The 27,032-nt window shown below is 35.7% G+C and overlaps 1 protein-coding gene and 1 non-coding gene across 2 annotated transcripts; one reads left to right on the top strand and one right to left on the bottom strand.

Moving 5' to 3' along the window:
- Positions 1 to 1,384: 1,384 nt before the first annotated feature.
- LOC140168502 (uncharacterized) lies at positions 1,385 to 25,549 on the bottom strand. The gene is made up of 17 exons (XM_072191902.1): positions 25,361 to 25,549; positions 16,943 to 17,071; positions 15,192 to 15,419; positions 12,779 to 13,003; positions 11,069 to 11,371; positions 9,814 to 9,936; positions 9,051 to 9,152; positions 8,719 to 8,934; positions 8,174 to 8,305; positions 6,975 to 7,229; positions 6,131 to 6,247; positions 5,538 to 5,771; positions 4,885 to 5,001; positions 4,276 to 4,518; positions 3,511 to 3,615; positions 3,029 to 3,251; positions 1,385 to 1,481 (listed from the first exon to the last, which is right to left on the bottom strand). Exons 1-16 carry the CDS (start codon positions 25,419 to 25,421, stop codon positions 3,118 to 3,120), a joined length of 2,724 nt encoding a protein of 907 aa, XP_072048003.1. The 5' UTR covers positions 25,422 to 25,549; the 3' UTR covers positions 1,385 to 1,481; positions 3,029 to 3,117.
- Positions 6,470 to 6,542, top strand: Trnat-agu (transfer RNA threonine (anticodon AGU)). The gene has a single exon. It is a non-coding gene; the product is annotated as a tRNA-Thr (tRNA).
- Positions 25,550 to 27,032: the final 1,483 nt, after the last annotated feature.

Below are 27,032 nucleotides of genomic sequence, written 5' to 3'. Positions count from 1 at the left end.
ATGGCACCGCCTCCAAGACCTATGGAAAAGAATTCAGTATTTAACCATTCTTTCGAAGAAACCAGGGGATATCCCTTGGAGACGATCTCTACCTTTCCAAGAACACTTTGCAACACGAAATAACACTAGTTTGTACAGGTCTGGTTTAATATGGTTCGATAGTCAAGAAATAAACCTAATTATCAAGACCTGGATGTGCTCTCCTCCTGAGGTACATTTTGTTACAATGGACCAGTGTGAAGTACATAATGGGAAATGTAAGAAATCGTCTCTTGATTTCCCTGTTCTGAATTTTAAATGGATATATGACAGGCGCAGGTATTGTGCATGTTCAGAAACAGTGTGATCCCGGGTGTGATCTGGCTAAAAAAGGGACATTAAAGACATTCAAATTCAAGTTCAATTCAAGATATTCAAATATTGCATGATATATATTGATCCTTTTTGCTCAAGTGAGGGGAGCCAATGGATTTGAACCCGGGATCTTACCAAACAAAGGCTAACCAGACGACAGTGAAGATCTTACCTGGATAGCTGGTTGTGACTGGTGGATCTGTTGGCGGGTCATCAACATCATTATCATTGATAGTGATCCGAGTTGTTGAAGATGCGCTACACCCTCCAGAGAGAGTAAGTGAGAATGTTTCGCCACCGGGTTCAACGATGTTGTCTTCGTTGATGAAAATAGGAATGGAAGTCTTGCTGCCACTTATAGTTACTGAGCGGGGTACAGGGGCAAAGTCTATGCCTTCAGTAGCACTAGCCTGTTCAATAGTTATTGCTATATAAAGAGAAGAACAAGCACTTGTTTACTTATATGATTTTTTGAACGCACAAATATAACTTTACCTAATTACATCATTCGTTGTCAATCTGCTTGAACCCGCCATACGGAGCGACAAAATGTCCCCAATAGGTAGAAATAAAAGGTTATTCCATGCCAGTAGATCCTAAGCGTATTAACCATATAACCATAACCCTAACCTAAACCTAGCTAGCCCTGTTTTTATCGTGGACGCTTTTCAATACGGAATAAAGTGTAGTTGTATGATGCAGCATCATTCAAAAGGCAGAATCCATCTCCCATGAGCGGGGTTTTCAAGATTTTGGACCATATACATGGTGCGATGATCCAGTCAGACTTCGTATGACATGCATCATTTTCTTAATGAATAATGATAATATCACGGTATTACCTTCATGCAAATGTCCTGAAAGTTAGCCTAGTACCAAGACATTGATGCTACGGAATAAAGCTTAGGCTAATTTCGTTTTTACTTACAAGAAGGATAGCCCGATATTATCATTTCCTTGTTTTGGTGTCACTCTTTTGCAAGGACACCTCTTTTATAATTTTTGCACACTCTATTTTTAATACTTACCAAGGTTAACACTTGAACTGCCAGACCATATGATCGCCACAGAGTTAGCAGCTACGCTTTCAGTGAATGAATACTCAGTAAGTTCCCAGCTTGCGTCACCTGAAAGAAACAGTTAAGCGGGCTTCAGACTCCGAGTATTGTACGTACAATATTGTATGTACAATATATACGTTATTTAATCGTATTGCCATTCTATTTCAGTAATGTTTAAGTTATAACGAATGTTTGATGACGAAAAATCGATAATATGTTACATACAATATCTAGCAGAAATATATTATCGATTTTACGTCATCAAACATTCGTTAGAACTTAAACATTACTGGAAATAGAATGGCACCTAATTAAATAACGTACATATTGTACATACAATATTGTACGTAACAATACAAAGTCTGTATACTGCTTTACGAATACAAAACGTTAAACCACTCAGTACGCCAGTGACCATCCATTGTTATGCATAGTCGTGCTAAAAGTCGATCGATACATGTTGAAATCAGCATAATTCAGAAATACACCTTTTTGCTTTGAAATTAATTTTCTCGGTCAAATAAAAACTAGAGCGGTTACCGCACCATAGCTGAACCATGGGGATTTGGCAGTATATTGTGGTATATGTATATATATATCACTCGTTTATAACCCCTTAATGCCCTTAATATTAAACTATTTTAAACATGTTTAGAATGTCATAAAGATCATTGCATTTAAATATCAGCTCAATTGAAGCATTTTTGAAAACTTGACCTTTGACCCCTTTATGACCCCTGAATGATCTTAAATGAATATTGGAATATTTTAAACATGTTTAGAATGTCATAAAGATCATTGCATTTAAATATCAGCTCAATTGGAGCATTTTGACAACTTGACCTTTGACCCCTTTATGACCCCTTAATGACCTTAAGTGAATATTAAAATATTTTAAACATGTTTAGAATGTCATAAGGATCATTGCATATAAATTTCAGCTCGATTGGAGCATTTTTGGTTAAAATGACCTTTTTTGACCCCTGTGACCCCTTGGATGACCTCTGATTTTAGGAAATATTTTTATTATATTCTTTACTTCTTTCTCTTGTATTTGACACCACTTGGGGGTTCATACCTTCGTGGCATTTAAAGATATGTCCATTTCGGACCAAATGGTTGGTAAGTAAGTAAGTAAGCAAGTAAGTAAGCAAGTAAGTAAGTAACATACACGCATATAGGCTGATACCATTTCATGGTTCAGCAAAAACCCAATAATTTCATTTTAGTTCAATAATGTCGGATAAAAACATGGCACCTTATCAGCAGATATAAATGCATCAACCTGCAATAAAAACGCGTCCGAAAGCATTGTGAGTAGTACGCGGAGTGCGCATTTTCCTAACGTTTGCTCTCATTGGTTCTTGCTATCTAAAATGTGAATGTACTTTAATCGGATCAAGAAAACACCTTTGTAGTGATTGCGACCAGTTTCTCATTTATGCTTGATCACAGGTGTGCAAACTTTCTGTTGCTTTATCACTGTGACGTACATATTTTGTATTTTGATAGCTAAAATTTATCCGTCTCATTGTGATGTCGCGGATATGCAGTTTCCAGATCTTTATTCATATACTGCCCCAGTAAGTCTAGATTATTTATTAATCACTCACAATCATCATCAGATATCAGAACTTGTGCAGAACCTATAGCACCAATCGCCACACCCTGTTGCCCTGGTAATATGCTCAACGTGAACGTCTCAGTGTTTTCCACCGATATTGTCCCTGGGAATGATGATGTCACCACAAGCCTCAATGTTGCCATTAAACGTGATTCGATTTAATGGTGTAAAGTCTTCCCCGGTCGTTGCTGTACCGGGCGTAGAATCGATTTCTGTTCAAATGGGGACATTAAATAAGTAGAATGATTACTAGCTGGTACATTGACAAATACGCCTAATTGTATTTTAAAGCAGTTACTTTTGCATGTAATAATTTGTGCGATGTATACATGCCGTGTTTTCAGTCACATTTTGTTCACACACTTATTAATGGGACCCAATCAATGATAAATTGGACACATTTAAGTGTTAGATATTGTACAATAGGAATAATTTTTAAAACCACTGAATTTTTGTTATTGAGTAACTCACCAACAGTTTTTGTTGTCGACGTGTCGCCTGATCGTAACACACAAACGTTAAGAATTCCACTACTCTCACTCGTTCGGTACTGAGCCTGGTTCAATGTATATTCAGCTAGGTATATTAAACAAATGCAAGATATCATTTAGTCAGTCGGTAATACCAGATTGATTACTTCGTATTAAACAATTCATTGATGCCAGCACTGATGGCAGCCATTACTGCTGTATTTTGGGTAATTGCATCACCCAAATATGTAGCTATACTATAGTAAGGATAAATCACTCGATCAGCCCATTGTCATACTAATCGTACACGACCATGATTTTGTGCATATCGGTCTCATTATGTGATTACACCAATTAGTATAAACTTTTCAAACATAATTATGAAGGGAATGAGAATAAATAGATAGACTTTCAAAAGTTTTAGATGATAATTATTAACAGTACTGTTTTATTGAAGTGTTTGATTTGTTGTTGTTGTTGTTGTTTGTTTTGTTTTGGTACAGTCATGAAGACCACATTAACTGGGCGAAAGGTCACTTTCGTACTTATTGTCTACATGCTTTAATGTCAGCTATCATGTGTGTCACGGGACGAGTATTCTTATTCGAGTATTTGTACTCGCCTATGCTAACTGTTTTAAGCAACTCAAATTAAAAAAAACTACTATACGACTACAAATACGACTCTTTTGGTATATAAGGCGACTAAATCTACAATTTCTACGTTCATGCGAACCATGCTGTAGAAATAAAAAGAAACCCCTTACCATCATTGTCAACTATAATGACCGTTAGTCGATAAGGGTCACCCAGATTACGATGTCCATCTGTATAATTAGGATCTTCTAAGGTCAGAGTAAACACCTCGTCACCCTCAACGGTTGAGTCATCTACAACATTAATGGTGATTGATGCCGATCTATCGTTCGAATTCGCTGCGAAAGTCACACTACTGTCAGATAAACTATAATCTGAATCGAATTCGGCATTTACATCATCCACCTTAATATCTGTAATAACAATGATTAATATAATGATAAGTTTTGGTGGTATAAATGGGCCTGGTGGATTGGGTTATATTTAAACAGACTTGATCACGTGTTATTGCCGAACAAGTAGAGACGATCCTATTTGGTTTCAATAAGTGATTTATTTCACTTATTGTAATGTGTTTGCAATATGTAAGTTTTTATTCACATGTTTTATAGATAGCAGCACTTTATTAATTAATCGATTGATCGATCGATTGATTGATTGATTGGTTGATTGATTGATTAATTGATTGATTGATTGATTGATTGATTGATTGATTGATCGATCGAAACATACTTTGAATGTTGACTAATTCTGTTAACGTTAGAGTACTTCGTACTTACTGACTGTTTTAGCCTGTGCAAGTCCTTCCCTAATAATTGTCACGGGAGTTGATGCGGTTCGTTCTGGTATCCTGATAATATTATTAATATAATCAGAGGAGTCCCAGTAAAACTTAGCTGCAAATTAATAATAAATTGCACGGTTAAGAGCTACCAGCATCATTATCAAAGCAAAAATAACAATAAAACATGTTGCTTTCAAAAGTGATGTATTAGGAGGGACACATGAAAGGACCAATATAGTTCGTTTGCCGTTACGACAACCGAAACGGCAAATCTGCGACAGCCAATGTACTGATTCCATGATGCAACATAGCAGTTGATATGTTTCTGGTCTTAGGTTTTAGGTGTCTGCTATAAGGCGACTGCACTGACATTAAACATGCAAAGTTCACTAAACTAACCGGGCTGTATTTGCCTAAATTAGTCAAGAAGTGAGTATAAATTATCATAATCGATCCACGTTACTTTCTGAATTGCAAACCAGCGGAATTTGTCTTAGGTTTGGGTTGCAAATAGAACAACCGTGAATTTAGTGTCACCACATGCCAATATTGTCAATAACTAATGGTTTGTTTTTGTGTAGAAATTGAATATGTTAAATGAGACAATCAACTATTTCGGACTCATCTTAAAATGATTGCTTAACTTACAGTCATTATCAACAATGGTCACCGTCACAGATGATTGCGAATCAACGAAGCTGCATGTACTGGGTTGCAGGCTTCTCAAGTTCACCGTAAACGTCTCGTCTCCTTCGTATGCTTGGTCATCCACAGCACTCACAGTATAGTACTGAGTGTTACTGCTGGTAGCATTGAACCTTACCGTACCGTCTGTATTAGTATAGTCGCTACTCTCGGCCGTGATATCGGTAAACTCAAGTTCTAGAACAAAAGCACATTGATTTTAAAGGTACTAAAGATTGTACCAATGCTTTAGCTTACCATTAGGAGGATGTTCGTTTTTCTAAATAGGCAGGTTTAAATTTAGTTAAAAGCAAAAACTACATTAATTCCTGAAAGTCCTTTAACCAATTATTTTACCCAGGTGTCGAGTATAGACGACCGTTAACAATACCCATTTCAGAACTTTTTCAGAATTGTACATTTACATGACCAGGTTTGGAATCATCATGAAAAACGCATTAAAATGAGTACAAACAAGCCTGAACAATCGTTTTTGTGGCTGATACATAGACTTTTATATCGAAACATAATGACAGAGCAATCATGCGATAAAGTACCTGCATATCCATCTTGCATAGTTCCAGTCCCTGACCGCCTTACACTAATGTCTACTGTTTTACCTTCCGTGACAGTTACCATGCTTAAGGCTGAATCCGGTAAAGCGTAGGTAACAGCTGTAAAAAAACAAAGCGTAGGTATCCGCATAATAAGAAGTGAGCTTAATAAATTGCTTTTGTTCGACCCATAGCCCAACATTTGTTTACATATATTATATATTTCTATGTTCATATTTTTCTTAAATTATATACTTTGTTCGATTTGGTTGATAGGATGAACAAATTTTAATCTTCGAACCTAATACCTATAGATTAAAATCTTCCGCTCTTCTCCAGCGTGCCTCTGTGGCTCAATTGGCAGAGCTTCGTGCTAGTAATACGAAGGTCGTCGGTTCAAATCCGACCAGATGCACTTGGTTTTTTTTTCAACGTTTATGTGCGCTGGCTGCTCTGGGTAATTAAGATTAAAATTTATTCAATTTCTCTTATTGATTTATTTATTTAACGCGATGTATTTTGCAACATTCAGATTCAGGGTTTCCCTACTGGATGTCAACTTATGCTGAAATTTCTTCCTATAATGCTATTAATATTACCTACCAACGGAAATGGATTAACATTCGAAACGTATCTACGAAATTTTCGTATTGGCTTATCAGGCCGTCCGTTAGGTCTTGTGCGATGAGACCATCATATTGAGCAACATAATATGACAGAAAGCTACAGAACGAGTATTTAACTTGAGAAAGAAACAGTTTGCAAAATACCTGGCATTTGGATTTTATAAACACCAGTACGTGTTATTTATTGATGGCTGCTTTGTGCTGACACATATTTTACTTACAGTCATCATCGAATATGGAAACTGAAGAGCAGGATTGAGTTCCAAGTATTGCACCAATAGGATTGGTCAAATAGACATTGAATGTTTCGGTAGGTTCACATACATCATCATCAGCTATAGTCAACGTGAATGTTTTCGATAGACCATCATTGGCCTCCCATTCGATCGTGGTCGGGTTGGTGGAAAAGATCGGCGTAAAATCTTCAAGTTGGGTGGTGCCAGGGTTAATTATTGACGTTCTTGATGTATAGAGATCTATGAAAACAAATATCATTACCATCATTATGTATTAAGATCTATGAAGAGGGCCTTTGAAGGAACACAACTCCCAATGACATGTCATAAACTTTAAAACAATGGATGACAAAGCAGATAATGTTCAGTTCATAGTGCAGTGTCGTCCACGGCATATTCATCGTGACCTTTCCAGCCATAAACCCGCTTATTGAAGATTAAACCGATATATGCAGTACTAAACCAGTATATAGTAATCTATTGTCCAATGCAAATTTATTACCACCTGATAATATTGATCCAATGAACGACCGAATTGTCCGCTACGGACGACTAATCCAATCGATAATGACGCTATGTACGAGCGGAGCTAATCTGACCGAGTTTTGGGGTATTTTTCACTGGTTTGCAGCTGTTTGCTGTCATTTACTCATTAAGGCGGACCACCGTTATTATAAGGACTATGTCAATTATTTAAAGATTGACATGTAGAGAATAAGCCATAATTGATTGACAGAAAGTACTAAATTTGTACCTATGACGGTTTTATGACACCAATCTTCCAAATACGACCAAATAAATGGCTGCTCGGTGAAGCAAAATGTGCATTGGAATATGGCGAGTTTAGATAAATGGTAGGATTTCTTTTAATAAAATGTATGTTCCCCGTTATTAAAGCTTGTACCGGGTTGAAGATTCGGATATTTGGAAAAGAATAAGTAATTGAAACATAGAGCAAGTACTAAAATCACAGCTTATATACTTTTTTGATATATGATGCTAACTAGTTCATCCCCTATAGCTACAACACAGCGCTACCAGTTGGGTTCAATTGCCTATTGTGAGTGCCCCTGTGATATGTGTGCAGATAACAATAACTGCATGATGTCTTAAAATCGACTGTACCCTGAAGTGGTTAGACTCCATATTGATTCAAATCACACACGTCTTGTTAAAAGTCTTACCGACTGAGGCGCATTGTAGAAAAGATGATCCAGTTCGTGTAATAGTAACGATAGCGGACTTGTCTGACTCGTCATTTGTTGTTTCAAATGTGGCTGATGAAAACTCCACATTGACCAGATCCTGAATAGGAACTAGAAGTAAAGTAGTAAAGCAAAAGTTGTATAATCAAAGACAGAATTAAAAAAAAAACTTTGTGTGTGGCATCATCTGTCAATCAAACTCGGGTACGATTTGTTGACGGTTTTCTCGATGACTGAAGTCCAGAACGCAACGGTAAAAAAGCGTGCCTTTTGGTTAATTTTGCACCTAGTACCTTCAAATATACAAACCTTCTCAAAAGTTAGGTATCAGTAATATAAAACTTTATTTCCTGACGGCGCCGTGTTAACAATGCTTATAGAATGATTGTTTTTGGCCTTGTAAAATTTCTCCGACCGCAGATTAACATAAGCTTACTTTTTTCAAGCAAAGAACTTTTGGCCAGAGCATGTACATATACATGTATATATATATAAAAAGGGTTCGAATTTATTTATCGTCCTACCATCATCTCCGTAAACTTCAACTTCACAAAGCGCGATCTGATTGCCAACGTTCTGATGTATGTACACATATCTTCCATAGTTTGTGCCAGTGCAACGGACTTCAACAATATCTTCATTTCCAGTGACCGTGATACCAGTTTGACACTCGTTGTTACTAGTGAGACTACTTGCTGGACATGACCCAACATATACGTCTGCATCGTTCAACCATGTAGCTGGATAAAATCAAGCAGTTGATTATAAGTGAATATAATTATGACGAAATGAATGGTCATAGAACGTAAAACTAGGATTCTCATTATATTATTTTGGTTGATTGACATTTACTCACGATTAGAAGTTGGATCATCAAGTTCTACGGGCCAGATAAGAACCAGTTTCACATCATATTCCCGACCAAGATCTATTTGTAGCCATGGATCAGTAACTTCACCTAGATTTATAAGAAAATGGCATTCTTCAATAAACGACGAGATTGACACTTGTAAGATGTGTAGCAGAAATTGGTTTACTTCGAGTAGGCCTTTTTAAAATTGGTATTTCCTATATTTCGGGATCTGCTTTCCTACGACAGCACAATTAGAGGACAAGGGGGCATATGGGAGGCAGCAGTTTATAATGGACAGGAAAACAATCCCAGAAATAATGAAAAATGTTTAATATGAAAAGTAGACCTCTGTGGAATGTTTAATCTAAATTGTAAAAATAGTGAACGATTGTACCATTTAATTTTCCGTCGTTTCGATGTTCTTTCCATTTGTCTTTGTTCTTCACTCATTTTCACCAATGTAAAACGTAAAAAAAGGAAAAGAAATACCGTAAAACCTCGACAGTTACCATATGAGCTTACTATCTAGCGCTTTTGAAAACTCGAAATTGTACCAAAGTCCGGCGCTTTACCAAATGAGCTAATGGGGTTAAGACACACATTGGAAGGTTTAATTGTTCGTATATAACTATGTGTATATCGATAATTTGCTCAAAACCCTTTACACATTTGTTCATGAGGTTCTTCGTGTTTGCATGTCTTAAAATGGCTCGATAGTAAGCACATTATGCTAACTATCGAGTTTTTAAAGTAACCGTATTCTTACCTGATATAAAACAGCCTGAGTCCTCTAACAATCTACTACGGGTATTATCTATAGCTTTCTCTGATGGGCGACCAAAAATATATCCAGATGCACGGGCAGCTACACGTGGTAACTTTCTAGGACCTATAGCAAAAACAATGTGAAATTAGTAGTAAACGTTTTATGTATTATAATAGTCCTCTTACTAAGAAATGATCAGGTAATTGTATGGTGGATGAATCCCCAAAATATCTCCTCAAATTCTACATGCGGAGAACTTTTACCTATGTATCGAAAACATCCTGGATAGTACAAACTATATTTTACTTTAATTATCACATTAAATCGAGAATTTGACAAGCTACCTTCGTCAAAAGGTAAGCATTTTTGTGTGTGTGTGTGTGTGTGTTTTTTTCGTCGTTTTTGACTATCATGGACTACATCAAATCTACAAAAACCTTTTTGGTAATAAATATAACTATATTGGACTCTGTACGAAGTTTGATGACATTTTTCCCGTAAAGTACAACTCCGGTTCAATAAGCCAAATCGATATTGTAACTTCTTGCATTTTTTAGGAACACCCATGACCCTTTGACCTATCTTTGGAAAATTCGGGTTGAGTGCGTGAAATATAATTTAAAACTTGTTACTAGAATAGATGAAAACAAACCAGAAAAACATTATTATTAAATGAATTAATTATTTAAATTTTTTTAATGATAACATTGATGACAATAATAAATAAATTATTAATAATTACAGCAATTTTCCTGATAGGTCAAAGGACAAAAGTGTCCTAAAACTATAAAATTGTCCCTGTACAAGTTTGCAAACTTCCAATGCCGATTGGGCTTATTGTTATCATGATGTCAAGCAGTGGAGCTCTCTTGCATGCTTTTAGATGAATAGCCCATGACCAGACTATAAGTGAGCAGAATTCTTTGGAACAATTATCATGCCTGTTGAGAGTTGAGTGAGAATCAATCTTGTTGGCTCTTCTTTCAGTGGTGAGTGTTTTAGGACTGAATAAAGAAACTTTGAATCCCAAAAGTGCGTCCCACTCGCAATCATGACAAAATGCAAAGATATATTAATTGTGGTCGCACCATCACTGCAGAAATCAGGAATCTGTTGAGGGTTATCGTGTGCCTCTAGAATTGTTGATTCTAGTTTAAATATAATAGTTTGTTCTTTAATGTTTGATATCATTTTCATTGGTTCTTGGACAGACGGGCGTCACGTTGTGGAAAACCTTAATTGCAATATCACTTACTTAATCCACAAATTCTCCATGAAGCAAAGTTTTGCCTCCCACTAGACACAAGAATGTGGTTCACGTCTACCGGTGTCCCAGCGTCAGTTAAACTCAACTCGGCATCACCCGTTAGTGAAATCGTGCCTGATGATTCCATGTACTGAAGTTGGAATCTATGTTGGGTTGTAGTAATAACATCCCCATCTACGTCTTCGTCATTTAGTAGGCCTACATAGCCATCTTGATTGATAACAATTGAGTCGTCCCTAGAGACACCAAGAGCGGTACCACTGTCATCGGGGGCATCTCTGTCGTCTAATACTGAAAGAGAGACAATTATGTTCTATTGTGTTACTTTGTTTATTTGTTTATGATCCTCGACAATGATAATTCAAACAGATACACAAACACCCCAACCAACAAATAAGCAAACCAACAAAAAATAACCGGAAACAATGCTACTACTACTACCCAGCAAACACAAAACGTTTTCGACATCATTCGCAAAAGGTTATAAAAGGTTGTCAGAAAACGTTTAAATGTCGGGTTATATAAAGGATATATTAAGAGTATAAAACGTTTTCATAACCTTAAAAAAACATTTTTTGATAATCTACTGCTCAGCAAACACAAATGTTTTACAGAAAACGTTTAAATGTCGGGTTATATAAATGGTATACAAACGTTTTAATAACATTCCAAAAACATTCTTGAAAACTTGATACAAAACATTCTAAACAGAACGTTATTTTGGGGTTGAAAAAATATTTTTGCGAAAAATGTTTCCCCAAAATATTTTCAGTAACGTTTTAAAAACGTTTTCATGACCTTTATATAACCCGACATTTAAATGTTATTAAAAGGTTTTGAAAAAAAAAACATTTTAAGAACATTTCTGTGTTTGCTAGGTTCAAATATTTTAACATAATGTTATTTAAGTATTGACACAATATTTGGCAAAAATGTTTGCAAAAATAGTTTACAGTAACATTTTTTGAAAACATTTAAAAATATTGTTGTAGTGTGTTTTCATACAAAACATTTTAAAACGTTATCATGACCTTTATATAACCCGGCATTTTAATGTTATTAAAACGTTTTTACCTAAACCAAAAGCCAAAATATAACTTATTTAAAAAGTTTTTAAAACGTTTTTGTGTTTGCTGGGTAGTTTGTTTTTCACAGGATTTTTAAATTAACAGAAACGACTAAGAAAGACTTTGATACAAATGAACGAGCACTATTAGCCTTTTAGAATTTTTATTAGAAAAATACGTTATCACGGCATAAACTACATATTTAAATATAATGACTCTATCATGCCGCTTTTTTCGTTATAGACAGTCGGTTAAGTTTTACTATATTTAGTAAAAGTGCTCAATATTAACACTCATATTTTATAGAGTGCTAAATATTGACACTTAAAGTAGGGAGACTGGATTGGTCACACTAGTAGAAATCTATTTAAAATATGGTAACTCTTGAAGAGTAGTCTATCGTGTTTAAAATAGACGCCCTTTCATACTGACGATTATGTGACCACACATTTTCCCGCTTGGTGTCACATGTCTCAACCTTACCTTTCCGTAACCATGATATGTATTTATAGCTGTATTTATAGCTAATATATCATTATTATCGGGTTATTGTATTTAAACTTATCAATATTTTGATTCGTAATTTTATTCGTCAATGTGTGGTTTTATTTCATTTCCTTACAGTACTTACGTATGCCATAGTAATCTCCAATGGTATCTTGGTCAGAATTTTGGGTAAGCCAAATAAACATAGATTCAAGCATGCCATCTGCCTGGGGTAAAAAATCGATACTAATAGTGTCCGGGTACCCATTATCACCGACACACCAAGGGCCCACATAATGAACTTTCGTAGGATCATCAATGTTATCCGCGTTATTATTCATTTCAGCAGATGTTCCAATGTTGACACAATCTAAAAAAAGCAAAACAAAACATTGAACACTAACAGCATTCCAATTGTTAAATAAGAATAAAATTGTTTTATAATATGTGTTCATCCTGTGCGAAGAACATCGTTATAATGGAAGACAGAAAAAGACTATTTTGTGTTCGACGTCATCTGTCAATCAAACTCGAGCACGGTTTGTTTACAAGTGTCGTCATGATATGACACGGTTGTTTGATGTATATAGAATTGGCTTCATAAATACAAACAAGCAACAAGGAAATTGTATAAACATATTTTATCAAACAATAAAAGGAATTATTTGTATTAAAAGCTTGAAAGAGTAATTTCCAGTTACTAAATAGCGCCACCAATTTTGTCATTAATAGATAATATTTTATATCCGAAAAAGCTTGAAAAAAAATGCTATACAAGTGAATAATTTTGTAAAAGAGTGAAAATTTAAGTTGAAAATTAACATGATATGACTCTCAGCTGTTTAAGCCTAAAATTTGGTTGTACATGATGTTTTGTTTGCAAAACTTATAAATGATCCCATCAAACAACCGTGATGAGTTGCTGAACGCGATGGTTAAACCGAGCGCCTTATTTTTAATTTTGCACTTTCAAACATACATACCATCTCAAACACTTGTTGGGGAAGCATGCTGAAAAATAGGGGGCCCTTAAAAAATTGCCCCTCATAGGGGGGTGGGGACTGAAAAAAATGGCCATACATTTTCCTGGGAAAATTGAGTTTGTATGTTTCTCTATGGGGTTGACCCATAATTTACATGTTAAAAAGGGGGGGCTGAATTTTTTGAAACCTGAAAAGGGGTCCCGAAGAAATTTCGCGATGATTTTTTTTGCATCAACCCCCCAACAAGTAATTGTGAACGGTCCCTTATACACATTACTTTTTATACATTATACGAGCGATAGATATTTAACCCTGAAAGCAGATGTGTCAAAAACAAAGAGCCGAAAGGAATCGTAGTCATTTGTAGAATGGAACACCCGACATGGTGCGATATTTTCTCACAGAAGACAATGCGTCGTGCACTACGCTATTGATTGCTGCAGCATAAAAATGGTCAATACCAAGCAACCTCGCCCAAATTGTCAACATTTAAAAATCAAGTCAAGTATCTGATTTTGGTCTCATATTGTAGCTAAAAAGCTATATTTTCTGAATAACATCCTAATTTGCATAAATTGCCCAAATGCGCCTAAGACAATATGCCTAACATTGGACGTCCAAGATTCAATCTTGGACGTCCATGAAATTGTGTATACACTTAAGGGCTCTGGTATGACTGTTTCGACAATATTTTTGTGGGACATGAGAGTGCATCAGATATATCGAAATGAATTATGAATACGAGGAATGTCCTTCTGATATCAATTTTTTTTTTGTAAATTCGCGATACAAATACAAATTTTATGACAAATTATTAAAATATTATTATATTTTTTAATTTCTGATATTTAACAGTCTCCGAAGTAAACTTTCTAAATCTAATGATTTGTAATATTTTTTTTTCAAAAAAGACATTTTGTTTGTATTTGATGGTTTGGGGGAAATCCATATCTTCAATGCGAAAGGTCAAACTTTTCAATTGATTGCGGGCATTTCATCCCAGTTACATGCACGTTAAGTACATATCATTGGATTTAAAAGGTTTCCTTCGTGGACTGTTAAAAATCAAAAATATTAATTTTTAACCATTTGCCATAAAATGTGTATTATATCGCGAATTTCAAACAATCAAATTTATTTGATATCAGAAGGACATTCTTCGTATTCAGAATGCAGTTCGATATGTCTGATGTGCTCCCATTTCCCACAAAAATACTCTCCAAACATTCATACCCCAGCCCCTGAATCGACGAGTCACATAGCGCCAGAAATTTCAAACAGTCAATCATCATATTAGCGTATCAATTATTAGCCAACGAAATCTTGCCTATAAGTAATGGTAAATGTTCAATCTCGGACGTCCAAGAAATCCTGGGTCTAAAACCTTGTGCGTCTAAAATTTCATTGGTCAATTATTGAACACGCTTAAAATTATTGGGTATTTTTTTTGTGAAGTTCTTGGACGTCCAAGTTTGTATCTTGGATGTGCAACGTTAGGCGTATAATCTTGGGGGTATTTTTGATGCCATACTCAGTTGGTGCGTGCGAAACAATGATTCACATGAGCTAACTTACGGTCATTCGCAGGAATGTAAACTTTAGCATTCTGTACATTTCCAGGATTGGTTGTTATAGACAAACAGAAGAATTCTCGCTCCTCTTGCTCGTCATCATTTATGCCTAATATTGTTATCTCCAACCATGCCTCAACTATATTTGCTGCAAATGATACAGTTGCTGTTCCCAACACAAAATCCGATGAGCTTGCAGTGGATGTGATTTTCGGACAGACTGTGCTGATTGCTGAAAGAAAAAATTAAATTACCCATGCATAAATGCTATTATTTCTACAAGTAAAGTACCGCGTAAGGTTTAGGCGAATATACACACTTAAACCCTGTTTCATTGCAAACAACCAATTTTGTAGTCAAATTTGACCCTGCACGGGGCCAAAAAGATCCATTAAAGGGTCATGTTTTGATCATGCAAGCGGGTATCAATTATGCACCGATTTGGTCAAATTCGACACCATATTTTTAAGTGCATGTGTATTAAGGGAAGAAAAAAGAAAGGAAGAAAAATGGCGAAGGTGTGTATTTCTCATCAAAGATAAAGTTATACAAATCTCACTGAACTTGCAGAACGGGAACAGATATTTCAAACATAATAATTATCAAAGTGTACAAACGATTTATTTCCATTTATATATTTCAAACATTTTCTTTCCTTCAGTTAAAAGAAGTGTCCGGCAATCACAACATTATGTCTTATATGTTAGAAAAATAATTATCAAGCACGAATCACATGGTTTTATTTAAAACAAACTCACATTAACCATAAAAACGAATAAAAAACAGCAATCTTTCAACACGCGATATTCAAAATTCCCGCGCCGAAATTTTCTAGAGCAGTGACGTCATGGTTATTTGTGCTCAAATGTCGTCAGGCTTCATTGAATTATTAGGACGTCATTGCTCTCGACAATTTCGGCGCGGGAATTTTGAATATTGCGTGTTGAGAGATGGCTGTTTTTATTCGTTTTTATGGTTAATATGACTTTGTTTTAAATAAAACCATGTGATTCGTGCTTGATAATTATTTGTATAACATATAAGACATAGTGTTGTGATTGCCGGACACTTCCTTTAAGTACCAATCTCTCGGAACATTTCATAGAGACACATCTAAGTTGGTCCTATAGCTTCATCATTGTATCGATAGGAACTGATGGGGTAAATTATACCCTATCTAATAAGATATGTATTAGAGCATAACAAAGATCATTTGCATAATGCTGTCACCTTTTATTCAAAGAAAAAAAAAGTGGTAGTACTTTTCTTTGGTAAAGTTCGGTATTGACACCAATTTCGTTTTCGAGGTTACGCTGCAAGCATATCACAAACCGCCCTTGTACGCGTGCGTGTACGCTCTGCAGGATGAGTTTACGCGGGTGATTCGAAAATGTAACCAGCGAAATACGCACCTACGTCAATACCGAACTCGAGGCGAACTAATGTATATGTAAAGGTTCCATACATGGAATAATCAAATAGCCATTGGTACAGTTATAGGATCATACTAAAATGTGTTCGGTTTATAATTTAGAAATTATAAAATAGACTCATAACATCGTGTATTGATATAGAAAGGCATCCACGCAGTTGGGCACAGCACTACAGCACTTACGCTAGTTGCGCGTTGCGTACTGCGTGACTGGTGCAGTCTTAGGTGAATTTACGCGATCATTGGGACTTTACACGGTCAGTAACAAAACCGAATAACATTCGCCAATTATAAGCCGAACAAATGTATAATCCAGTACTTACTAGTAAAGCTTGCAACACTTGTTTCCGCACTTGTTCCGCTTCTTGTGACCTTCACAAGAGCATTATCTATATTATTAGCTTCAAATGTTTCTTCAAGCTCGTAAGATTCTGCCTCAAATTCAAATGTTTCTGTAAAAGAAAATTTATCATAAAATATTATGACATGTAAATAAACGTTTAAGGACATGTAAATTAATGTAAAAAATCGCTCGTGGTCATGTCTGTTAGACGATTATAATCAGATATAGGGCTATTCAATAAAAACCTTTGGCCTCTTCACCCGGGCTTCAGCGTATACTACCTCCAGAGGATGACTTAAGGAAGCCCCACCATGCACTGCGAAAGTGTTATCCCTAGAGTTTCAACTGCCACTTTACTTTTCAAATCCCATTGAACTCTGTGCAAAATATGTTGTTTTAGAATTGTGCGTGTGTCATTATTACTTGGTCGATTTCAGAACAAAAGTGATGTGTGTTTAAAGGATAACTCACACCTTCTGTAGATAACATAAAATGTGAAATCGACCAGCATCTTCACAGCGTTTTTAATGTAAATATAACCGTTCAAATTCAAATTTAACCATGCACTTCTAAGCAGCATAGCAAAGCAGTGGTGTCATGTTACTCACATTGATCGCCTGCTGTACAGTAAACCCAGTGGGGTGGTGGGTAGTACTTTTAAAAATCATCCTCTGTACCACCTCCTAGCGCGTATAGGATTCTATAAAATACACCATTTGGTCAATGTAGCAATTTTAGCGCAGGTTAATTTCAGATCAAAAATATAATTGGTTTAAGGGTAGTCAAGGTATTGATGGTCGAACCAGCCAAAAAATCGACTTTCATTATCTAAATCAATATATTTTTGAAAAAAAAACACACTTTGATGTTTTGCAAAAGTTCATTCTACAAATCATATACTTTGAAAACTTGCTTAATTTATTGTTGTTAATGAGTTCTGTATGTTTTACAAAAGTGTTGCTGTTTCGGTCCTCTTTACAACATAACTCAAGAACCACATGAAAGGACATACAAAAGTATACCTGTGATATTTGAATTCTTCTACACACTCGCTATGAAATGATCACTGCAATTTTTGCCAAAGCTGACTATAACCATTCGCAAGATTCTGTGAACTACCAAATCGTAACAGTTCAAAATAGCTACTAACCTTAATTGATGGGCATAATCGTTATGAATTCGGCAGATTGATGAATCGAAAATTTTGAGCAAATTGAGTTTGTGTATGCTTATGATTATGTTTCAGGTTTTTGGTTTGGACGAATCGCGCCTAAGTGTCATAAATGAATTCGGCAGAAAGACGAATCGTATACTGTACAAATCATGTTGATCTATAGTATTGTATAGCGGGAAACGACGGATTTTCTATATCACATGTCCTATATACTAATGTATTTGATACCAACGTATAGACTATGCCATAGTCGAATTTTATTTAAAATATGTTATTATTAGTCATGATGAACCCATTTCGTTGAACTCAAAATTATACTGATGTTTATTAAAATTAAAGTATTCAATAGTAAAATGGTCATAAAGAATTAAGAATATCAGATGATTAGTGACAATAAAAGTAATTGAATGCAACATTATCTTGCATAATTATAATGGGCCACTTTAATACTGAACAATATTCTGATTTAGCGAACCACGAAAAGCTAACAAACAGAGGGAGTGCGGTGACTGAAAAGATCAGATACAGATGTGAAAATCTATCAGTTGCACACAAATCAATATAAATCGGAGTGTTATGCTTAAATGTAAAAGCCAGAGTATGCAAAATGTGCAAATGGACTACGGAGAAGTCTAACTAACATATAGCTGTAGGTATCTTCTATCCAGTGATACCAAAATAAGTACAAACATTCCCCACATGATATTGCTGTGAAATTGGACAATCCCGGAAAATCATACGCAAAATAGAGGTCACTATTGCTATTTTTGCTTTAAAATCATCGAGTTTTTGCTAAATATTACCCGAATAACTATTTATAACTTATATAGCAAGTTAAGTCTACATAGCCTTAAAGGGCAGGTCTATTGCGAAAACAACATCATATCATTGGCATGCTAATATTATGAGGACAATGAAAATCACTTCTTTTTTGAGAAAATAAGACGTTTAAAATTGATATTCCGCAAAAATCAACTAAAAGCGGTGAGTTCCTTCGAACGAGACAGATTTGGCCTAGAAAAACGGTGACGTCATGAAATGAGATGAGCCCGCTTTGAGAACAGGGACCATAAACGCTCTCAATGGACAGAACGTATACTGTTGTTGTTCACAGAAAAGAATTCCAAATTTAGTATTACAAATTTAATGGTTTTTAAACATATGGATCAAATCAGCCGCTTCGTTTTTATATATTAGACAATTGTGATATTACGATTCATATGTATATCAATATCATAAGAAATATTAGGCCTAAAAAATAAATACATAATTTGAGCTTAGTATTTCATCTGAGACTAGCATATAAACCGTGTTAAGTCCACAAACTCAAGTATCTGATTTCCCTGTATATTGCAACGCTATAGTTTCAGTTGGATGAAATATTACAAAGCGAACGCATAGAAACAATATTGTGCTTGCTTTGTTCCCGAAATGAGAACAATGATGTGCATATTGTATATGCAGCATTGTTATGGTAAGTGATAGTACAACTCTTGGTTGCTAATGTCAAACTTGATTGTGATTGTATGATGAGAGCATGATATAGTGCCCGCTTCATTTACCTACGTCATCAGCCAAACGGGGGAGAACACGTACGCTTCAAACGGGGGAAAGAACACGTACGAGGCTGAACTTTACCCACACAATTTCTCCTTTTTCAGGAGAAATACGCACAAAAAAATTGCAACAAGTGTCAACTTGTAATGTAATAATTATTCTCTTCCAATAGAGATAAACTTGTATTTGCAATAGACTTGCAATAGCAATGGACCTGCCCTTTAATAGGACAACCAGTAATTTCTACACAAAACCCCCCGAATCAAAGACTAATCAAGAGTGGTGCTTTACATGTAGTTGAATGCATATACGACCTGTTTCTGCACAATGGTAGAGACATTTTTGATACAGCATAAAGCCGAATAACTGTTGAAGCGCGTTTTGAGGGATATATCGATTATATCAGAACATGCAAGTATTGCCAATAATTCATGTACATTCACGTCTATAATATACATTTCAAATGAGTGCTCACGGATGTTCTAAATTTTTAGAAGGACCAATGGAATAGTACCAAGATTTTCAAACGCCTTTTACTCCGAACAGCAATTTTGCGTATTCGGCACTCTGCCGTGTTCATAACGAAATTTATGAAGAGCTTTTGTTCAAAACCACTTACATCCACTTTTGACTTTTTGAGAAAAACGGCTTTTTTAAATTGCGCAAGTATTACTTATTTGATTTGATTCAATTTGGGTTCAGATAAAGTGTTGATGAATAGAAACTAAAAGAATCGTTTTGGTACAATTCTCAAGCCTTACTTTATTATTTCTTTAATATCGCGCCTTTTGTGGATGTAAGGGCTTTTGCAACAAATTAAATTTTCCCCCTTTCTTGAAACCATTTTGCAATCAAATTTGAGCCCATTTGTTTGTACTACTTTATGTAACTTGACTAATGCTTTTAAAATAAAAAAAATTGAATTATCTCATTTACTTTTTTAATTATGAATTTTTAATTTTTAATTAAATCCGAGAAAATTATGTTTTTGAGCATTTCCGAAGCTACAGCTTTCGTTAATTACAATGAATTTTTCAAACATAGTGACCCCAAAATAGTTCCTTTTGGTTTTAAGAATTTTTGATGTAATTAGGAGTATATTTTACCATGCTGTGATATATTGTTGTTCTTAATGCCATTTCATATTATTTTTTGATGTATTTTATTTTCTTTGTACAGCGCATTGATCCATGGGAAATGCGCTTTATAAGTTCTTTGAAATAATAATAATAATAATAAAGAACATTCAAGGCTACTATTATACATTAAGAAATTGTTTTCCTAAAATTTCATATTCATTTTAAGTTCAGATTTCCGGAAATTCCCTAAGATTTCCCAAACAGGAAATATACGATATCTCCATAAGGGAAAATGAAAGTCAAACAACAACCAAAATGTGTATTTTTACCCACACTATAATGTCATGTTAATAACTCAATTTCAGCCAAAAGTAGATGTAAGGACTTTTGCAACAGAGCTCTTCATATATGTTATGCTGAGTTTTGCTTTTAGATACATTCATCAGATGGTCACTTTTACCAAATGATTTTAGAGGTGGGGAGCCGACAATCTTGGCGATAGTTTTGGAGTTGGAATACGTCCCCAAAACGGTATATTTGTCGCCTAATGGGACTTGAAGTATAATTCTTATTTATCCTAGAATCTTAACTTTAATACATAGCTTGTAATGGGTTATTTTTTATATCATTTCATTTAAGAAATCCTGGTGAAGCTGAATTTAATCTCTGTTCGACTTTCTATCCATTATCAGGCCTATCAAAGATACCATTCACGTGTACTATAATGTTGAATGCTTGGAGTGGATGTCTTGAGGAACATGGAGTGTCTGATAATTTTACAGCTAGGATCTTGATCGATTGAGAACAAAAGCTCTACAATAAAGTACACTATTACCAACGTTGCGGTTAAGCCGCTAAATTGCGCTAGTTCCTCAGTTGACTAACGTAACATTTTTTTAAACTCATGGACATTATTTATATTTTGGTGCAGACTGGGAGGTCGATGGTTGGTTTGCAACGCCTTTGTGCTTTCACTGCTTTTAGAGCATCGGCAACACTGACAGACGTAAAGATGAGTTTGTACAAACGTGTGGTGGATATCTGTTATGTTGATGAAATTGAATTGAATGGAGGAGCTTCATTAATTTCTTGGAATTAAATTAAATTGAATTGAATTGAATTGTATTTGCCTGTGTCTTTCAATCTAGGCATACTTTTGGCCATTACTGGGGTTCATCTGTACCATACTGGTGGGTAAAAGTCGCTTAAAATCGATTTTCTGTTGCATTTCATTGTAATATTAACCTTTTGCCTACGTGTAACACGGGTGATGGAATGTGGTTCAAAATCCCAGCCAAGTCTGCATTATTTCACATTTCAGATGGATGGACCCCGTCAATGTCTGCCATAGAGGTGTAGTAAAAATGGATTCGTCTACACCATATACACCAGATTACGAAACAGTATTAGCACGCATGGTTGGATCAAACCCTTTCCAGAGACGCGAAATTAACGTATGGCGTAAAGGAATGTTGTTGTGTTGACAATGAACTTTTTGCAGATATATCATTTTGTGAGTGCTTCTACTAGAGAAATTCTCTAGTGAAAGTTCAGATACTGAGCTTTGATACATTCTGTCATTGGTAAATTAAGGGCTAGCTTTAGACCATTTGGTGAGTTATGGATAGACCAATGGGCGAGTTACAGTTAGACCATTGCCCGGTTTATTCATTATGGTCAGACCATTGAAATGCTAAATTTGCAAACAAATTGTAAACTTGAACTTAAGTCAATTTTGATTTTATAATGTCACTCCTTAAGCTCAACAACACTTCATGATGTGTTTTGAAAGATTTTCACACATTAAAAAAATATTATTGGGAAGCATTTTTGGGAAAAATCACACTAGAGACTGGCCAAGATCCAAATTTCCAACCTTACATCACCACTACCATGCCCTACCTCTTCTTACTTCGCCGCCTACACCATACCCCTACCAACTGTTTTTCATCCTATCCCCCTGCACTGCAAACCACGCCATCGTAGTCACTTTATTTGGTTTAAGTGTTTATCAGCGCCTTAGTACAATTGTTTGGTTTTAGGCGCTCTATAAATACCAGTTGTATTGTATTGTACGACCTCAAAACCAGTGGTATTTTTCGTATTGCATGAACAAACAGGGGATAACTAATAGTATTGTATTGTATAGTATTGTATTGTATTGTATTGTATTGTATTGTATTGTATTGTACATAACTCGCTCAATGGTCTAACTGTAACTCGTTCATTGGTCTAACCGTAACTTGTCCAATGGTCTATCCGTAACTCTTCCATTGGTGTAACATTAACTCGTCCATTGGTGTAACTGAAACTCGTTCAATGGTCTAACCTTAACTCGCCCATTGGTTTACCCGTAACTCGTTAAATGGTCTTACCGTAACTCGCCCATATCTTATCGTCACCTAACTCGCCATTTATCCATCCCCTTTGTCATTTATGGAAAATCAACCCCCCCCCCCCCACACACACACACACCCCATAGCGATAGCGAAAATTACTATCCTCAGACAATTAGATATTCAACTAAAAGATTAAACCTTACAATGTATTTGACTGAAGATGAACTTTTTATCCAGGGCCCGCGAGACAGAACTATAAAGATAATGAAAAGGTATATGTCCTTTTTTTATTACAAGGAGAATTTTTTTTTTTGCATTAGGAATAGGAAAGTATCTGCTCTATTAATTATTTTATATGCTGTATTTTTATTTGTATACATTGTATAAATTGATATTCATACGAATTCAGGTGCCCGTGAATTTGTACATTAGGTCATGGGTGTTGGTAATTTCACTTGAATGAGCATGTATAATGCATGTGCACTCATCCCGTTATTCCAGTAACGCCCAAGAATGTATAACAATAGTCACATGGTATTGTGGTTAAACGGAAGAAAATACTAGAATTAACAATAATTATTATTATTCGCCACCACGAATGTTTTGACAAAATCACAGGTACTATGCATACCCATAGCTCTGAAAACTATAGATAATAAATCATATTTAGGCATATCATAATTGTTATAATCACACTGTCGTATAAAATGCGTGCACGCGACCCAGTAATAATAATGCTACGATCTCCAAGCTTAATCGGAAGAACCGCTAGCCCAAACTTTTTACATGTGTACATAGGTATGGGCAAAAGTCAGGGGCTATTAGAGGTCATTTTGTGAAAATTGTCTGTATACAATTTCTTTTTCTATACATTAAAATCAACAAACGTAGTAAGACGAACCATTGGCCAAAGTTATATATCAAGGCTAATCGAGGCATCGACAGCAATGCTGACGGGTTGGCGCCAAATTACGTTTTACCTTCTGATTGAAGCTCTGAGTATCCTGGTCAGACACCTGTTCATTCCATATGCCATGGGACATTTAATATGCCGGTAAAAGTGGATAAATGATCCATCTTGTGGCTGACCAAGTTGTGATCTATAGACGGATCTAATTAGTACGTATTTCTATACCTCAATGGCAGCTATAGCTGGGTCCCCATCGGCTGCATCCCACCTGAAAGGTGAAACGATGCTGCCTTGGTGGGGATTTTAAACTCGATTTCCATCACCCGTGTTACACGTAGACAAAAGAGTGATAAAAGTTTACAACACAATGCCATAATAACATCGATTTCTAAGCGGTGGCTTTATTCCACCAAATCGGGCAGTCACAACACCAGGTTGGTGCGGAGGGAACCCGGTAATGGCCAAATGAATTCTGACCATCACTTGGTTGGTTGGATTTGCCTATATAACGGAGCGCCGACAGGGTGCATCAACTACTGTGTATGAGGTTCTGACAGTACATGTAGCTGGTCATAACAGATCCGATACTTCGCTATAACATCCGATGGAATAGTGTTGCCATCTTCTGGATTACATGGAGTTGTAAAACATTTGTAAAAGAGAGGACAAAGCTAGATGTTGCACCAATCCAAACTACGCTAGCATCCCGGCCCCAAATCAACAAAAAAAGTTGGCAACCCCCTTTTTGTGGTTTTCAATGACTAGAATTTCAAACACCCCTTTTCAATGACACTAAATATTGACATTAAATTACCCGTTTTATCCAAATTTCGCGGACAGTGCAAATTAAATACCCCCTATTTTGCTGATTTCACGGTCAAATTTTGCGGACAGTCAAAATTAAATACCCCCTATTTTGCCAATTTTGCGGTCCTTGCTACTGGTAAAAAAAATCACCCGTTTTCCGAGCTATTTTATCAACTCTCATGGTTGCGTTGAGTTGGGGGGGGCTAGCATATTCAATTTTGGTGCGGACCATAGACTTGTTTATCATTGCCACGATTGTTTCCAGATAGGGCAGCGCGGTGAAGCAGCCCAACACTTTGGCTTACTGTTTCTTTTTTGCTATTTGTTTTGGTATTTTATTAGCCTTAACTCAAGAACCACAAGACCTATAGAAATAGAAATAATATTTTTGGCTTCCTTGACTCATGTCATGTAAGATCAATATATTATTAATATTAAAAAATCCACTGCATTTTTAAAAATATTTCAATGACTAAATATCCCACTCACCGTAAGACTCCCAATAACATGAGTAATGTATTCTATCACTTACCTGTGTTCACATAAGAGCCAAACGTAGCCAGTAGAATCATAACAAATACAAATTTCTCCATACTGTTAATGGCTTTCTTCTTAAGCTTTGCAAAAACTTTAATAGAACTTCTCACTTCATGTTATATAATTCTTCGGAGAGCCTCTCTCATAGTTTAGCTTACGCTATACATTGACGTTACACGCGTCATAGATAATCACCCTATAATGACATGATTTAAGTACAAAGTTATGTCATCCGCGGCCGGGTCACATAAAATATTGTCAGAGTATCAGAGCGAAAAGAAAAATTAAATCAGCCCTTTCAATTTAAGCACAAAGTAATGTCATCCGGGGGTCACATACTAATATTGTCAGAGCATTAGAGCGAAAAGAAAAATCAAATCAGCCATTTTTTCAATTTTCTCCCTCCCCTTCTGTCTCTCTTATGTGTTCAGTAAACATAAGTCCTTGAGATTTTCTCTAATTTAATTTGATTATTTATATTTGTTTATAACTTAAAGCTATATGTCATGAGAAATAGGAGAAAGCAGAAAACCAAAAGTTAGTGTGTTGTGACATGTTTATAGTGTTAGTAAACAAACTCAATCAGAGTTATTAATAATCTTGGAAAATCCCCACTTATCCCGAATTTTCAGTGTTGCCTAATGTTAACTGGGAAAATCCCATTTGCTAAGATAAGCTGAATGTGACAGAGTGGTCAATTAATATATTATGGGTTGTTTGGGAATATGCTTCAAAAGGAGGTACATTTGAACCTGTTTGCATAGCCAATAATGTGCTATTTTAATGCAGCAACGAAGGCGATTTTGAGTGTATAAAAAACTTGCTGGGGTCTGGTTTAAAAAAAACCCCAGATCTGTCAATAAAGTAGAGCAGTGCAGAAAAAAGCCTGTTTCATGGAGAAAGAGAGTGATTGGTGAAAGAAGCATGATTTTTGGAAATTATCATCTGCGTAAGGAGTTAAGTGTTTGGAGAGAAAACAGCATCATTTTAGTGAGAGGATATTATACGCAAAGGATATATATAAATGCAAGTGTACAGTGGACTTCGCTGAACAGTGATTTTTGCAGGACGACTGAACGGGGATATAAACATCAGCCTTTCGGATCATTGCAACATAATTTTATGGTCTCCAAGAATCAGAAGACTGCGGGTTAAGTAGTGATAATTAAAAAGAGTTATTATATTATATGTGCCTTTATTGTTCATGTACCAAGCATATTTTACTTTACTTTTAATTACAGACCATATAATCATTGTTAACGTAGTCAAACAGTATATTATTGTTGTGCATTCGTGTGAATCTGGGTAAAAGGTGATTTTGGCCTTGAGTCATTACGGCTCCTAACAACGTGCTTGATGTAGCTGTCACGTGGGTTTCCCTGCATTTGACACACTGTCCCGTCCCTCACTATATATATATATCAGGCGGCATATGACACGCAACACGTGACGTACGAGGCTGGCGAAGATACAGGGCTGACAGCCCCATTCAAAATACACGGTTAGCAATTACAAATGGAAAATTAACATACTTGCAGTGGGGTATTTTGTCGTACCCCGACGGTTTTAGAGTAAGATAATTTTGCTTTGACACCACATAACAAATTTAGAATTGTTTGTGAAGATTTCATGATTATGTGTTAATCCAATTGGCGATATCGCTTCCA

Source organism: Amphiura filiformis, chromosome 13 (genome assembly GCF_039555335.1).
Source record: "Amphiura filiformis chromosome 13, Afil_fr2py, whole genome shotgun sequence".
NCBI lineage: Eukaryota > Metazoa > Echinodermata > Ophiuroidea > Amphilepidida > Amphiuridae > Amphiura > Amphiura filiformis.
This window is presented reverse-complemented; position numbering and strand designations above follow the sequence as displayed.